This window comes from Oratosquilla oratoria, chromosome 18 (genome assembly GCF_046742065.1).
Source record: "Oratosquilla oratoria isolate Oo_2021 chromosome 18, ASM4674206v1, whole genome shotgun sequence".
Taxonomy (NCBI): Eukaryota; Metazoa; Arthropoda; class Malacostraca; order Stomatopoda; family Squillidae; genus Oratosquilla; species Oratosquilla oratoria.
In genome coordinates, this window is record NC_134794.1 from 49,461,264 (window position 1) to 49,479,439 (window position 18,176).

General features: G+C 41.9%; 1 protein-coding gene across 1 annotated transcript in view; it reads right to left on the minus strand.

Moving 5' to 3' along the window:
• LOC143035212 (uncharacterized) overlaps nt 1-6,898 on the minus strand; it is a 183,980-nt gene extending 177,082 nt beyond the window's left edge. The window contains exons 1-2 of the mRNA XM_076201940.1: nt 6,587-6,898; nt 1,333-1,542 (exon numbers count right to left, since the gene is read on the minus strand). Of these exons, the coding sequence (XP_076058055.1) occupies nt 1,333-1,503 (171 nt within the window). The 5' untranslated portion in view covers nt 1,504-1,542; nt 6,587-6,898. The remainder of the gene's footprint in view (nt 1-1,332; nt 1,543-6,586) is intronic.
• Nucleotides 6,899-18,176: the final 11,278 nt, after the last annotated feature.

Below are 18,176 nucleotides of genomic sequence, written 5' to 3' on the forward strand. Positions count from 1 at the left end.
GAGGCTATATATGTGGGACCCATGATGGATGGTGATCCTCAGAGACAGGTATTGCATAAACTTGTTGCCCTACCTTTATTTATGTAAATTCCGACAGGGTACTAGCACAGAGTATAGCTTAAAGTCATAAAAAACAGCTAATTAAACACCTAATCAATATGTTAGTATGCCTCCCAGCGAATCAAATAACTCATCTATTTAATATTCTGGATCCAACCTGATGAAAGACCAAAAGGTTTCCTCTTGGTAATAAATTTCATTCCACTGCATTAGTGAATGCTTGATCTAATCTTCTCTGTAATTATCACAGTAATGACAACCAATCACTACAAGTTCTCTGTTCACCTGATCAATCACTCTTTCCTAATCTGTGGAGATAATTTAAATTTCTACAGAAAATATGCACGAGGGGATGGAGAGGGGGGGTCACCGAATTAATGAAGCGGCCTTGCTGTGGATGTGCTGTGTCTTGCGACACTGCTTCTGACCCAGGGCAGTGGACAGGAGGTGCCAAGATGAGAGGGAGGGAGGAGGGTGGAGGGGAGTGGAATATGTAGGGGATGGAATGGGTGGGAGTGGTTTCTATGCCTTTTTCTTTTTGGCTACCCCCCATGTAAGGGAAAAAAAAAGCCTTTGGTATATGTATGTATGTTATTTCCAATAAAACTGACTGTGAAATCAAGGATTTGCAACAAATATGTACGACTTCAGTGCATGATGATTGAAATGAACAAACTCTAGGCATCAAGCAGGTCTACATTAAGAGCTACAGTAATTGCTAAAAATCATATTGCACCTCCTTCAACTAACCACATCTAAATGCTGTAAACCTTGATGTTATTTCACTAATACAAAAATAACTTCCAAGAAATGTAACCATTCCAATTGTTGCCTTCAGTTTCACTAATTGGAAACCCACAGCAACTAGCAATGTTAAACCAGGCCCTCCTATAGATCTCACTGGAAAGAAACTTTTGACTGATATCTACATTATATAAGTTTGTGAAAGTAAAAGAAGTAGTTTAGTCCCCAGTTGTGAGCAATCATGTTTAAAAGCGGAGGAAATACAAAGCTGACAAAGAGAAATCTTTGGTCCAATCGAAAGACTGAATGTCATCTTCTCTAGACAGCACCTCTAAATGGAAAGAGGAAGTTGACAGGATCTAAAGATGGGCAACAGAGAAAACTTTCTGTTATTGCTTTAGCAGGATCACCTCATGCAGGTACCTATCATTGATGCTGACAGATATATCATAAAAAAAATTAATGCACATAAATAAAACAAGAGTGGAGACAGAATATTTGGTGTCAAATATATAATAACGGACCCACCTTCTCAAGTTCATTCTTCTTGTCGGCAAACTCCTCAGCCCTCTTACATGCTTGGACCAAGTCAGTTAGGAGCCTCTGAACTAGAGGCAATGCCTCTGGAGGTAGAGACTCCCGGTACCCCAGTGAGTCAAGAGTTTCCCGCACCTCCAGGAGGGCCGCTTGGCCCCTCATAGCACTTTGATAGGCTCCACTGAAACCTAAAGGTAGAACCTGAAAAAAAAGTATGTACACTTATAAATCATGACAATATGTTAGCTTTTATTTACCTAACTGTAATAAATCAAGCAATCAATCCTGCAAAAGAGAACCAGGGAAACCTAATCATAATCTCCAGGAAAAGGGTTTACTTGTTGGGGTCCCATCTCTTTATCTGTCAAACTTGAGATCATATTAATTTGTTCACTCCCCAGCCCATTACCCTTGCATTTCCTGTCACACCACCCCATCCATTTATAAACTGAACAGCCATGATGACATGACACATCCCTGATGAAGTTCCACCTTTACCTCAAACCACTCACTCATCCCATTTCTAATTCTAACACAGGCTCTACTATTGTAAAAATTCATTACTGCTCTTAACAGCTTTCCTCCTTTCCCATGTGTCTGCAGTACCTCCCACAGTGCCTTCCTGTCTACCCTGTCATAAGCTTTTTCCAAATCCATAAAGGCCCAAAAGACATCCTTACCTTTTCCTAAAGCTTTCTTGCATATCTGTCATACCACAAAAATCTGATCCACACAACCCCTACCTGTCCTAAACCCACACTGTTCCTCACCAATTACTCTCTCTGTTCTTCTCCTAATCCTCTTATTTCTCCTCCATTTTCCTCATTCATCAGTGTCTTTTTCTTAGTGCTTCCCATTGCAACTACCTTTCCCTCCCTATCCTCCTTCACATTTTGCAACCTCCTAAAATACTCTGCCCATCTTCCTCTTACTGCCATCTCTTCCATTATTATTTCTCCATCTGCACCTTTTCCCTTTTCTTCTCTACTTGATTCGTCTCCCCTTCATCTTTTAACTTCATTCCAAAACATTTTTTTATTACTTTCAAAATTTTGTCATACTCTTACCCCATTTCACATCTGCTCTCCTTTTTGCCTCCTTTATCTTATGCTTTGCTTCTCTTTTCTTTGTACCTCTCATATGATTCTCTTGTTCTATTTTATAACCAATCTGCGAATGCTCATTTCTTCTCTTCAATGACCTTCTTTGCTTCCTCATCCCATCACTCACTACCCTTCCTTATATTTCCTCCTGTCCTCCTTGTTCCACATAGCCTCTTTGCACACCTTGTGACTTCCTCCTTGAACCATCCCCATTCCTCCTCCACTCCTAGTTCTACTATATCCTTTACTCTCCTCCCACTCTCCTTTCAGCTTCTTCTTGTAATTCTCTTTTCTTTCTCATTTAAGCAATTTACTCTAAGCTTCTCCCTACCTTCTGTCTTTTTCCTCTTTCTCCATCTATCCTCCATTCTCAACTTACCCTCCACCAAAAAATGATTTGATATTCCCTTGCTCTCTCCCCTAAGAACATGTATATCCAAAACTCTTCCTACTCTTATCCTGGTTACAACTATATAGTCCATTAAAGCCCTATTTACCACCCTACCATCCACTACTTTCTCCCATGTGTACATATGCTTGACTTTCTTCCTAAACACTACATCTGCTATCATCAACTCTCTTTCTAGACACATCTCCACCATCATCTTTCCACTATGATTTTTTCCTGGAACTCCACACTTCCCAACCACTTTGTCTATTGGTTTGTCTTCTACCCTAGCATTGAAATCTTCCAATACCACTACACTGACATTTCTCTCTAAACCCTCTATGCACTCATTTAAATCTATCCAAAAAGCCTCCCTTTCCTCTACACTCTTCTCACTACCAGGCCCATATGACCCACATCTGCCTTCCCAGTTTCACTTTCATCCATATTAACCTTGAAGAAAGCTCCTTCCACTCCACCACATGTTTACCTATCTCTTCAATTACTAGTATAGCCACCACTTCTCTCCCTCCTTCTCTCTTCACTCCTGACACACTTCCAATTACACTCCCAAACTCAAACTTGCCCCTCACTCAATGCCAACACATCCATCTTTCTTTTCACAAACATACTGCCTATCTCTTCCCTTTTACTCTCATCTGTACCACATCCATGCACATTAAAAGACCCAAACCTTAGGATTCTGGTTGGAAAGCTCCTTCCAGACCCTCTTATGCTTTTTTTTGAGCTGCAGAGAGTAGGATGCCTAGTCCAATCCCCATCCCATTTTTGTTGTCTTTTACAACTCAGGTGGGAACATTTGGCAGCAAGATTCTTTTTCCCCTACCACAGGGTTCAGTGAAAAAGGAAATGTATATTCAGAGAAGTGGTACAGGGCAGCATTAAGAGTTGGGGGACAGCATAATGGAGGGAGAGTTGCAGTATAATAAAGTATCACCATTCCTCTATGAATACAAATTTCCTCTATCACAGACAAAATGATGTGTTGCTCTGGTCAATAGGGGTGGCCCATATAGACCCTAAAGTATCAGCTGCATGCTACCGAGATTTTAAATTCACAATAACATGCAGCCAATACCCCAGATGGGTATATTTAATTTCCTTTTTGGGAGGAGAGTAAGCAATGGGATAGAATATATGATAGAAAACTAATCTCAATCAAATTTGGACACAAAGAAGAAAAAAAAGAAAAAAAAAAACAGAAAACATCATCAACTGCAACACCACAGAAACTGAGAAGCTCAGAAGGATTATTAGAATTAATTCCAGGTTTAGATAACTGAACACCCAGTGCAGATGACAAACTCACACTAAGTGCATCTAAACATATTAGCTTAGGGATTCAGTTGTTCCAGATTACAGATTGGATATCTGTCTGTAAAAGTTTGGAAACCTCTTTCAATTGACCCATTAGCACATTTATGATTTCGTTTTAGCTGTCTCTACATGATTTTATTCAGGATAACTTACTAAGCAAGATTTATCTTTTTGTAATTTCATCCATTTATTGGCACTTGTTTGTCTGCTCCCCACCAAACCGCTGCCACCACAAATGTATACCCTGACAGAAGGAGTTACAAAAAGATATATAAGACTTAAAGAAGAAAGTTGCAATTCTCCAAGAGCAGAAGGTCAGGGTAGGTTAGACTAAGTTAAATTAAGTTAGATTAGGATGGGTTGGGTTGGGTTGGGTTAGGTTGGGTTAGATTAGGATTGGGTTGGATTAGGTTGGGTTACGATTATCTACTATCACAAAATTGATTCTTTCACTAACAATTTGGAATTTGCTCTAGAAAAGACAAAAAAAATAATAATAATAATAATAAAAAATGCTTATTTATCTACTATTCAAGGACCAATTACGTATGCTGGCAAGTGGGGATTTTGCAAGACTTGTTCTAAATGGCAAAACTTCTAGACGGAAAAATGTCATGAGTGGAATTCCTCTGGGTTCCGTTCTTGGACCACTTCTATTTATAGTACCGGTATACATACATTATAGACCACGGACTAAAATCTATTGTCTCCAAATTTGCTGAAACAAAACTGTGTGGAATGGCAAATGATCACTTAAACCAATCAGATATCCAAGAAGACTTAGATAAACTAATGCAGTGATCTAAAAAGTGGCTAGTGAAATTTATCACAAGTAAATACTAGGTGATGCACATAGGTAAAAATAACAGTAAGTACGATTACAAGTTATTTGGAAATTCGTTAACAAAAGTGGATAGTTAAAAGGATCTTGGCGTAATTATCAGTAATGATCTCAAATCATCTAAGCAGTGTATTTCAGCCTCTGAGAAAGCAAATAAGATTTTAGGACTGATTGCGCAATCTTTTAACTTCAAAAGTCCATCTCTCATTAACAAGTTCATCCACATTTGGAATATGGTTTCTTTATGGTCACCAAATCTCACTTAAAGACATTAACAGATTGGAAAAAGTACAACGGCATGCCACAAAACTGATTCCAAATATAAAAAATAAATCATACGAAAATTGGCTAAAACATATGAATCTGTTTTCCTTAAAAAAAGCATAGACTCAGAGGTGACTTGATACAGGTCTTTAAGATTCTAAAGGGGATTGACAAAATCAAAAGTGACAAAATTTTTACATTAAATGAGAATCCGACAAGAAATAATGGTCTCAAACTGTCAGGAAATAGATTTAATTTGGAAGTGGGTAGAAACAACTTTGCCATCCATGTAGTTAATGAATGGAATAAACTTCTTTTAGAGGCAGTGCAATGTAGTTCAGTTTGAAGCTTTAAGATTCATTTAGATAAACACCTAAGCAATATGCTGTAATGCCTGCCATTTATTTTATATTATGTGTTTGTTTGTTATTATTTGTCTTTTATTATTCGCTTGATTTTCATTCATTATTATTCATCTGTCAATTTATTATTATCTACTATTTTCCTGTTTGTTTATTAATTAACTATACCTATGCATTTATTTATTTTGTTTACTATCATTTATACTTTTATAAAAAAAAAATTACTTATTTATCTATCATTATTATAATTTTTTTTACATCTGACCTAGTTATGGACCAAAAGGTCTCCCATCAGCATGCTCCTCTTTTGTAATATTTTATTAGTTTATAAGATAACTACCTCCCTGCTACGTATCTTCAAAAACCTGTCGGCATCCTCATCTCCATTTTGAAATTCAGCCCCAAAGGAATGACGATCTCTAGACCTGGGCCAAGATTTCTCTCTGTCTTTTCATATAAGATAATAAGAAGAGCTGACAAAGAGTGACTATGCTACATCTCTCTTCCTATTACTACAACCCAGTGACAAAGAAACAGTCCCGCACTATTACAACAATACAGATAACAGTCCAATATTCCTCACCAATGAGATGGAGGAACCATTTGTTATCAGCCACTAAAGTCTGTGGATTTCCAATCAGTTCAATTTGAGGAAATAATTATGGTTCTATTCCAGTATGATCATGATGATGATGTATCATCATCATGCAAGCACATTTTTCACTTTTCTTTTTTGCATTTGAAAGATTTTTTTTTTCCTATGGATTGATTATGTTTGGTTAGGTTAGGTTAGGAGCTATTGGACAACATAAGTTTCATGTTAAACATCAGTCACTCAATGTTTAAGTGATTCTCCTTCTGGATTTTTCCCAGAATTATGAATATAATTTTCGAATCACAACCTGAAACAAAAGTTTCACAAGAAAATAACTTTTCTTCATACACTTACCCTATGTCAGAGTCATCACTGAGTACTATATGAAAGACTATCTAAACGAGGTCCAAAACTGGAAGGTTTATTTCAAAATTAACATCCCAACTCCTTAGTCCGCGAGTTCAGCCTTTCTCGGAACTCATATTTATGGTATTTTCTTTATTAGCGCACTTTTTTAGCCATGTACGGCATAAATTTCTTCTGTTATACAAGCACACTTATTGCCGTCATTACAAGTACAAATAAATTGTAATATATTGCGTATAAAAACACAGCTACCGTTTTGACAGACGTTTCACATTTTGAATATACACTTCCGTCAATCCAATGTTTTTGTTTTGATTTAGCCCGCTGAAATCGTTGCTAGGGTTGCCAACGTGTATAATCCCATCGACTGAAGGGTGCATTTTAACAAGTAAATACAGGGTGACCACAAAAACGCTCATTTATTTCAAATATTTATAATATCAAAAGTTAAATGAATATTACTACAATTTTAGTCTATGGTATCAACCAGCGAGAAAAAATAGGCTGTACAACTGCAGCCACCAAAATTATAAAAATATTCATTTAATTTTTTATATAAATGTTTGAAATAGTGTTTTGTTGTCACCCTGTATGATAAATCATTCTTGTAAATAGCATGACGAATGAATAAGGATATAGATGTTCTTCACGAACTGAAATGCGATATTTTGGTAGTTATGAACTTAAAAATTACAATCTTTGGCCTGAAAATTCTATTCATCGTTTTTGATAGAGTATTTATTTTTTACAATTGATGTTTTAAGAAAGGGTAGAGTGCCGGAGGACTGGAGGAGTGCCTGTTTAGTGCCGCTTTACAAGGGAAAAGGGGACAAGTGTGAGTGTAGTAGTTTCAGAGGGATTAGCTTGTTGAGTGTAGTTGGGAAGGCTTATGGGAGGGTCTTAATTGAGAGGATTAGGAGAGAAACAGAGGAAGTAATTGGTGAGGAACACGTGTGGGTTTAGGACAGGTAGGGGTTGTGTAGATCAGATCTTTGTGGTAAGACGGATATGTGAGAAAGCTATAGGAAAAGGTAAGGATGTTTTTTGGGCTTATATGGATCTGGAAAAAAACTTGTGGCAGGGTAGACAGGAAGGCACTGTGGGAGGTACTGCAGATATATGGGATAGGAGGAAAACTGTTAAGAGCAGTCAAGAGTTTTTACGAGAGTAGTAGAGCTTGTGTTAGGATTAGAAATGGAGAGAGTGAATGGTTTGAGGTAAAGGTGGGACTTCGTCAGGTACGTGTTATGTCGCCCTCGCTGTTCAATCTTTACATGGATGGGGTGGTGCGAGAGGTGAATGCAAGGGTAGTGGGTCAGGGGTTGGAGATGATTAAAGAAAATGGAGAAAAGTGGGAGGTGAGCCAGTTGTTGTTTGCGGACGACACTGCGCTTGTAGCAGGATCAGAGGAGGGATTGAGGAAGTTAGTGACAGAGTATGGGAGAGTGTGTGAAAGAAGGAAGCTGAAGATAAATGTGGGTAAAAGTAAGGTGGTGAGATGTACAAGGAGAGAGAGTGACAACAGGCTGGAAGTGAGCATTAAGGGTGAAAGACGGGAGGAAGTGAATAGTTTTAGATACTTGGGTGCGAATGTGGCAGGAAAGGGAGGAGTGGGGGTGGAGGTAGAATGTAGATTGAGAAAAGCGAGTAAATGCCTTGATGGATTAAGAAGTGTAATGAGAAATAGACATCTGGGAATGGATGCTAAGAGGAGGTTATATGAAGGAGTGATTGTGCCAACGACACTGTATGGGGCAGAAACATGGAACATAAGAGAGGAAGAGAGGAGTTTGTATGTGTTTGAGATGAAATGTCTGAGAAGTATGATAGAGGTTACTAGGCTAGAGTGAGAAATGAGGAGGTGAGGAGGAGAACAGGGGTGGAAAGGGAGCTGGGAGATAGGGTTGATGAAAGAGTATTAGGATGGTTTGGACACATGAAAAGAATGAGCGAAGAAAGATTAGTAAAGAAGTGTGGAAGGCAGAGGTGGAAGAAGTGAATATGAGGGGGCGTCCTAGGATGAGATGGATGGATGGGGTGAAAGGGGCATTACAAAAGAGAGGAATGTCTGTTGAGGAAGGACGGGAGAGGACAGAAGATAGGGGTGAATGGAGAGGGGTTGTGTATAGATGATGCTGGGATGCATGAGGGGGAGTGGGTGGGGGATGGGGGGGGTGAGGAAGTATGTACGAGAAAACAATTTACGCAGCCCGAAGGGATTTCTCCCCGTCTTCTCCTTTTCTGCATGGGGGGACGGAGAGGGGGGGGGGTCGCCGAATTTATGAAGCGGCCTTGCTGTGGATGTGCTGTGTCTTGCGACACTGCTTCTGACCCAAGGCAGTGGACAGGATGCAGGGATGACCCGTCATCCAGGAGGTGCTCAGATAAGAGAGAGGGTGGAGGGGAGTGGAATATATAGGAAATGGAATGGGTGGGAGTGGTTTCTATGCCTTTTTCTTTTTGGCTACCCCCCGTGTAGGGGGAAAAAGCCTTTGGTATATGTATGTATGTACAATTGATGTTTATAAATTCTCCTAACCAGTCATGTGATATATTTGTTTTATAGTGCGTTGGTATGATAGTATGTACTGAATGTGAAGAAATTCTTAAAGTAGTGAACACATTTATGCAAAAGAAAGAAGCAGGAAAACAGCTAAATTGGCACTGTACTCTGTGCAAACGGAATTGTTCAAAACTACATGACTAAATTAAGAAATTCGATGAACAACAGAAAAATATGATGAATTAGCACCAGGGTCTAACAGTCACAACGGAAGAATAATGGGCTGTGTAAGTGTGGATCACGATAAACATGAACAACTGAACAGGGGACATTTGGACGCACAATCTGTGAAGGTGAATGGAATAGTGGAAGAGTGTGTCGTGGGTTTGGTTCGGTATGGACGAGCTAGGGAAAATGAGACTCACAATAACACTAAAACTAAGGTTTAACGGTTAATAGGCTCGGAGGTCACGGACGAGGTCTCGTTGGGAGAAGGTCCTGAGTGAGGGCCTCTTCAAGCGTCGTGGCTGTGGGCGAAGGGCCACAGGAGGGAATGAGGCGACTTGCTGGATGGAACTGGTCCCGAGGCGTCTTGCTGGGGAGAACTGGTCCCGAGGCGTCTTGCTGGAGAGAACTGCTGCTTGGAGTTGAGCCCGGGAGAGAACTTGCGACTTGCTAGGTAAGACCACCCGCTTGCGCGGGATCGGTTTTTGTGGGAGGGGAAGAATGTCTGTAAGAAAATGAAAAGATAGCAGTGTATAAGAGAAGGCTTCTGCCATCGGGCGATTAGGAATATTTATTTCGTGGGGTCGTGGCTTTGGAGGTATGGGCAGGAGACTTGGGGTTGAAGACTGGGATTAATGTGTAACCGTCAGGTTACGTAGGAATATTTAATCTTCTTATCCTCATCCAACAAAGTTAGAAAACGAGTAGGAGGCTTAGTATTAGGGAAAGATAGAGAAATTGGAAATAATTTTAGTGGTAGGTAAACTGAAATGAGATGTAGTAGGAGGGAAAGTTAGAAATGAAAATAATTTCAGTAGATGAAAAAGTTTATGTAGTTGTTTGTGCATGTAGTCGTGTTAGTTTTGTATGCGATATGGTTTTGTGTGTATTCTACACATTGAGGGTTGATGCCTCCAGCGTGTATGCTTATAGCCTGACAATTAATGGGCTATATACATTGTTATCATTATTATTATTATTGTTATTATTGTTATTATCATTATTATCATTAGTAGTAGTAGTAGATTATCATCATTACTATCGTTATTATTGTTATCATCAGTCAAAGGTGGTGAAGGGATATATTATTGATAAGAGCGGCTATACACGACTTATCGTGTACACCGCACGTGGAAGGGGCGCAGCTGATAGTCTGTACGGTGTGGTCTAGAAGCAATGTGTTGTATTAGGCGTTTGTGTCTGTCGTGCAGTTTTTCTAGGTGTCTCGTGTGAAGTTTGTGTTTGTGTTGGTTGAGTGGACGGATGTTGGAAACTCGGTGTAGGGACTCAGCGGTTCTGAAGTCGCTCCATCGCGAACCCGTGATGAACTTGACAGCGGCATTCTGAACCTTCTGATGGTCGTAGTTGTTAGTGGGACATGTCAGCTGGCTCAATCCCGGGGACTGGCACAGAATCGGTCTGACTAGGGCTAGGTACAATCGACGTTTGGTGGACAGTGTTGCGGTTTTGAAGCGCTTTAGCCTTCCCAACACAGCCTTAGCTCTCGCTCCCTGTCTGCGGAAGTGTGGGGTCCAGGTAAGGCCACTATCCAGTGTGCTACCCAGCACACAGGCATGGTCTTTCACTGGGACGTTTGTGTTGTTTATTTTAAGAGGAGTGTTCGTGATTGTTCTGTTGGTTCACTTGCAGCAGAAATATACACCTTTGCATTTCGACGTGTTGGTCTTAATGCGCCACTGTTGCTCCCACGCGTGTGCCCCGTCTAGGATGTTTTGCATTACGTGTAACGCTCCCTGCAGCGTTTTGTGTCTGCTGATGTGGTTAGTGTCGTCCGCATACGAAAGAGTTAGAGCCTGGTTGCGTGGATAAGCTGGCTCTGGCAGGTCATTCGTATATAGATTGTACAGAGTGGGGGCAAGGACTGACCCTTGCGGTACTCCAGCCTTCGGCACAAAAGGTTGGGACAGACAGCCCCGCCACTTTATTCTTATTGTCCTGTCGTCCAGGTAGTTGCAGAGCAACCTTATGAACGGCAGGGCAAAGTCGAAATTGTGGTACAATTTGTACTTAAGGCCTTCATGCCAGACAGTATCGAATGTCTTCTCCACATCCTTACAAACCAAAATGGCCTTACCAGGGCGACCGTCTGGCGGTCTTTGAACCCATCGAGTGATCATGGATATTACGTCGTCTGCACCGCGCCCCGGCCGAAAACTAAATTGGCAATCCCTCAGCATATTCTCCGTCTCCAGGTACACGTTCAGGCGGCGGCATAGGACGTGCTCAAACACCTTACCAAAGTACTCCAGAAGGGAGATCAGCCGGGATGAAAGGGGGGCGGAGGCGGGTTTCTGGGGTTTAGGAATGAGGATGGTGTGGGAGGCCTTGAATAGTTGTGGGAAGCACCCAGAAGCTAGCGAGCTATTGTATAGTGTCGTCATGTGTGAGATTATGTTGTCTGGCATACGTTTGAGTATGTGTGCATCGATGCCTGAGGGGCCAGGGGATTTTAGTTTTAAAGCCGAGATAACCCCCTTTATCTCCTCCAAGACGATGGGGCAGATAAGGGGATCATCTTCATCTAACTGAGAGAGATCAACAGTCACATCGGAAATGAGGTCACTACATCTATTCATGAAAGAGTTAACACTGTGCAAGGTGCTGAAGCAATGTGATCCTTGCACAGGATGGGGTTTAAAGACCTCACTCCATGCTGACGCCAGAGAGAACTTGTCGACTTGCCAGGTAAGACCACCCGCTCGCGCGGGATCGGTTTTTGCGGGAGGGGAAGAATGTCTGTAAGAAAATGAAAAGATAGTAGTGTATAAAAGAGGGCTTTTACCACCGGGCGATTGAGCGAGCGATTAGGGGCGGTTGGTGGTCATGGCTCAGGAGAAATGGGCAGGGAACTCGGACAGCGGCGCCGACGGCCGGGATTAGAATCACCAAAAGTTGAGAAAATGGTAGGAGGCGTAGTAGTAAAGCTGGAAACGCGGAAAAATCTTTAGTGGGAGGTAAACTGAAATGAGATGTAGTATAAGAGAAAGTTAGAAAGGAAACGAATTTTAATCGAAGAAAAAGTACGTGTAGATGTTTGAGCGTGGGGTGTGATTATGTTCGTGAGATGTGTGTGTATGTATCTTACGGGAAGCGAGTAGAGTTCACTACCCGCGTGTAGAGAGCGCGTTCCTGATTAGCCCCAGGTTTAGGCATGAGCGTTTCTGTTTAGCCCAAGGTTGGGCTTGAGCGATGAGCAAACGATGTCCGAAGCGTGTCTCGGCTAGACGCCGACATTTTAAAGGAGGCTGGCGGGAACGTGGGGAGTTTTCCAAGTAATTCCTGATTGGCTAGCCGCTGGCTGGCCGGGACGTCTTTGCGAACTATGCTTGCCAACTATAACGAATATAAAAGCCAAGCTCGAGTTGTGTGACGCCCAGTCTGGTTTTGACCAGCGGCCCGTCACTACAAGTGTACTATGGTGTCATGTGGGTCACGTGACGAAGCTTGGAGAGCTGTCGGCGCGGACGTTTCGTCCCCCGCTGACCACGTGGTCCGGCCGAAATGGAGGCTTGCAGTCAGCCCAGCGCACCTGACCGGCCGAAGGAATGTGACCGTGAGGTCATACGTCCACCAGTGCTACCAACTATACGAGGTCACTACTACTGCTGCTGTGCGCATGCGCAGATCGCCACCACCCACTCTCCCTCACCCTCCCGGATGTACAAGAGGGAAGGGCATGGAGATGGACGAGGACACTTCACGGCCGTCTGCCGTTAAGGGCGGACCCCCGCCCCCTCCCCTCCCAGTTCCACGGAGGGAGGGCACCAGGACGCAGGAGATCACGAGGAGATAGAGTCGTAGGACACACTTCACGGCCATCTGCCGTTGAGGGCGGACCCCTCCCCTTCCCCTCCCAGTTCCACGGAGGGAGGGCACCAGGACGCAGGAGACCACGAGGAGACGTGCGCCCGTCCAAGGAGGACACAGGGGACTCGTCGGAGCAGGAGACCAAGGAGGAGACGTGCGCCCGTCCAAGGACACAGGGTACTCGTCGGAGCAGGAGACCAAGGAGGAGACGTGCGCCCGTCCAAGGACACAGGGAACTCGTCGACAGGGGACTCGTCGGAGCAGGAGACCAAGGAGGAGACGTGCGCCCGTCCAAGGAGGACACAGGGGACTCGTCGGCAGGGGACTCGTCTGAAGAAGGAATCGACGCTCGAGGAGAATTCATCCTCGCGCTTGCAGAGCCGAGGAGGGGTTTGTTATTATAATTTTGTACATATTGAGTAGGCCGTGCTAGATATCACACAGGTGATATTTCTTTGTATGTGTTCAGTTAGCTTAGTGTGTTGGTGTTATCCAATAAAAACACGTGTTAGTGTTACCTTGGTGTTTAATTTCTCTCACGTCCAACGTCTCAATAATACCGAGTATATGCCTTATTACCCCCCTGACATATGGATATACGATAAGGACTAGCAAACCAATTAGGGAACCCAAAATGGTAATTCTTGAAGACAAATCGGAGTCGCAGAATATGAAATGGCCAAGGCTCGAGAGCAATAGAAATTATACTAGGACACAACATATGTTGTAAAGAGAAGTGGAACCCAACTCGGTGATTTCTGAGATATATGGAAGGAGAAAGAAACTAATCTGGTCATGTATGGAGTGGCAGAGTTTAACTTAAAGGTCAACTGAGAAGGTTTAGAAAGTAGTGAATATTTGCTAGATATATGGCTTAGTCACTTTTTGATCAAATGCAAAAATAATTATAATTCCTAATTATTACGCAATGCGATAAAAAGACCTATCAAAATATTGGTAGTAGATGAACCTTCCTTTGGCGGTCTTTGGGTGTTCTCGTAAAACTGTGACGTCAATCTCGCTGTTTACATTCTATTGCATCCATATGCGTGCGTTAGAAAACGCCGTGCTGCGCTGTCAACTTGATCAGTGATCTGTCATATTCCGTGTGTTAGCAAGGTTTTATCAAGTATTTATTTCGAATATGGTTTGTGTCACCGCAAATTGCAACAGTGATTCGATGAAACATTCTGCTTCGGATGGATTTCATCTGGTGCTACTATAGCGCGAGATCTACTTCCCGTTTCGACCATAGCGTGAGGTCTACCGCAACATCGAACGATAATATTGCATGTGTATACATGTTTATCTAAACCTTATATTATAACACACACACACATATATATACATTATATATATATATTAAAGGCAGAGGTAAAAATAAACACGCTATCAAATACATACATCTATTTTAGCGATAAAAACTTCGTATATCTTTGAGGAATGACACGAATATTTATATATCTATATACTATTTCTATTAGAGGCAGGTAAAAATAAACACGCTATCAAATACAATACATACATTTATTGTAGCGATAAACACTTCGTTTATCTTCTAGGAATGACACGAATAGATCATTGGAATTTTTTCTCATATCTTCCAGCAAAGATTATCAAGATGTGACTGGAACAGCTGACTACCAGCACCTCGCATTTTCTTGAGAATCGTCGTTTTAGCATGTTGTGGGTTGTACGGCCGGACAAGTCAGGAAAATGAAACTAAAGCACACAAGATGTAAGAGGGGGTTTCCACGGTCTCACGGTTCGTCGAACGCGGTTCGACAGACACGTGTTTAAGGTGATGTGTGAACGGGTATTTGGTTGTCCAACACGTTGGTTAAACCCCAAATACCCCGTTCACACATCATTTTAGAGGGTCTGGGGTGAGAGCCTACGAGTGTAGTGGGCTGGGAGTGAAGGGCCACCTGAAGCTTGGAGATGTGCCCGAGGCGACTTGCTGGAGAATTGATCGTCTTTAGTTAGAGGGCAGGATAGATAAGATGGGGGAGAGGGAGGGAGGGGGGATTTGGGGGTTTAGTTGAAGGAAATAATGAAATGGAAGGAAGTAAGATTTATGATAGATGTGGGGCAGACCCACTTGCTCAGTTGGTTTATAGTCTTTTGGACTTTGTTTTTGACTGTCTTGGCAAGACGCCGTCCTTTTAAAGGAGGCTGGCGGCTCAGAGAGGTCCCCGGAGAGCATTCCCGCGTTTCTGATTGGCTGCTGGCTGGGGCTAGTCGAGGCGTCTTGCTAATTTCGGTGAGTATGTAGGGCCAGCTCGAGTTGTGTGACGGCCAGTCTGGTTTTGACCAGCGCTGCGTCACCATAAGCATCCAACCATGATCGCTCAATTACCTGTGTGTGTTCCTGTCGCTTTCGTTTTTTCCTTCACGACAGAATCGCATTTATGGCATGGATCTTCTTGTTGAACTGTATCCAGCAGATTGTGTTCTTTTAAAAAGGCGACTGCTGTTTCCTCTCTTAAGATGACTCTTCTATAAAATTCCTTAAACAACATTTTAAAGTACCCTGAAATTCTGAAATACTTAACTGATTCAGGCCGAGGAATATTCTTATTTAGGAGATTCATTAGCCTCTTTTAATATGGGCAGATCACGTGTTTAGAAAATGCGAGACAGATTTAAATATTCATGTTAGACCTCACCAGACCTGATGGCCGCGTGAGGATAGGGGCACGGTAGACCTCAGCGCTGCACCTGGATAGACGATATATTGAGGCAAACCTCACGCTATAGTAGCACCCTTCATTTTCATTCTTTTCCGAAAGATCCTGTTCACAAAACGGACTGGATCATTTGGTGGAGACACCATGATTCATGGAAGCCCGGATTGAAAGCGACTCCGTTTGAAACATTCTGGAAAAAAACGTACACTCGGAACCTTGGCTTTTCCGAGTTAATAGGAATTAGCATGAATCCCATTCTAAAAGAAGATGTAACACTGACAATTTTTGTCATCGACAAGACCCCAGGTTCGCCAAGCAAACGCCGTCGAAGGAGTACTGCTACTGAAAAAGACAACACTTGGAGGTAGGTGATCAGTCTGTATTATGTGTATATGTAGGCCTGTTATCTACGCTGTCGCTGATAATCGTTCACAAGCATGGTTAGGTTTGACCAACGGTTTTTGGGCTAGGCCTAAGCAGATTAGGGGTACAATCATGGCATAAGCTAGCTAATGTAACAGAGGCTTCCATAATGGGCCTATGAAGACGTCTTGTCAATTGGAGTCAACCAAATTAAAGTTTTTTGAAAGTTAAACATGTGGGACCCCCACCACCACTACCCCAGCAGGAGTTAAGCCTCATTATCTTGGACCAAGAGGAATTCGTACTGCTAAAGACCTATTGATTTTTTTCAGCTGTTACAAAGTACCTATGATGGATATTCACCTTCTGCAAGTACCACTATCAACAAAATTGAGATGGAATGTGAAGGTGACCATGGTGACAGTGCCAGACATATGACTGATGGCATCTCTTCCCTCACAGCAACCACTATCTATGGCTGATTTTATAAACACGTCTGCAACCATCTTTTGCTAGCCTTCCTCTCCCCTTCAGTCAAATGATTTATCTATTCTCTTTGCTACATAGGCCTGTTTTATTGTAACTTATCACAGATAAAAATAATTTGTAATTCATGAATCCTTGAAACTTTTGCCTGTAAATATGAAGTTTGGCATCCAAATCCGGTCAATCTTCTTCACTCGATGTGAAGTCACTTTCATATCGCTGGCCAATGTCCTAGATGTAAACAACAAACTTTACTTTATCAGCTGCCCTTGCGGTGGAAAATGTAACTACGACATTGAAAAGCTCGTCTATCATGTATTGATAAAATCATGTTATTTGGATAAAATCCAAGATTATAAAATGCTAGAAACGTGCATTTTAGTGTTCTAACTTCTTCTAAGTTGTATTTTCATACATGAAATATAAAAAAATAAAGAAATCCAAAACCTTCTCAGTTGACCTTTAAGTGTTACAAGCGAGAGGATAGAACATGACAGGAAATGTGTGGTGGAGTTCATGCAGGCATTTAGTGTAGCAAATAAAGATAAGATTTACAATGCATTCAAGGTTGGCGGAATGAGAATAAACACAGGCCACTGCTTCTAAAACTTGCCAACAAAAACAGTTACAAATTTTCAAACATGTAAACAATCTCCTAGGATGTGTGTGGTAATTGTTTCATTGTGTCAGGGGCACGGTGTGGAAAGACACAGGTAACCCACCACTCAAAACAATTACAACTGATCAGTATATGTCGAGACTTTGTCCTAGTAACACCTTGTGTCCATAGAGAGCTTTACATTTTCTTTTCTATGGAAAAGGGATGCGGTACTTATGTTAATCTCTGCTGGACACAGCAGCAGCAAAATCTCAGAACGGCTAAAAGTGACTGAACAGTTCGTCAGGACCATCAGGATGGAGTTAATTTCTTCTGACTATGATTATGAATGTGTTGCCAAGAGAAAACATTCTTGACGATCGGACTCCATCAGGGACGCCGAATTTGTCACTCAACTGTAACCCATGGTTGAAGACCCCAGCCAGTCCATGAGGTCTATTGCCAGAGTTGCAGGTGTCTAGAGGCACCATTAGGAAGTGTTTGCGTTAAGATATCGACACAAGTCATACAAGATGCATAAGGGTCAACTAGGAAAGGTGATTAAGTATTTAATACAAACATAATTTATTATCTTTGAACTCTTCTTCGTCCAATTTCAGATTGCAGTTTGCAAGGTTGATGAACATTTGTTTTTATTCCATCATGCATTGGCTTATTTGAATATTCTTTCAATCTATTTTAACCCCTTGAATATGATGATGCCTATGTAGGTGTCATGAGGCGCAAGTGAGTAAAATAGTTATAATATTTGTTTATTCTACATGTTTCTGTGCCAAATTGATAAGGATTGAGAGGTTTCTAGTCCTCCACCAATAGAAACCTGAAAGAAACGGTGTATAGAGAAACTCAAAGTTAATAAAACAC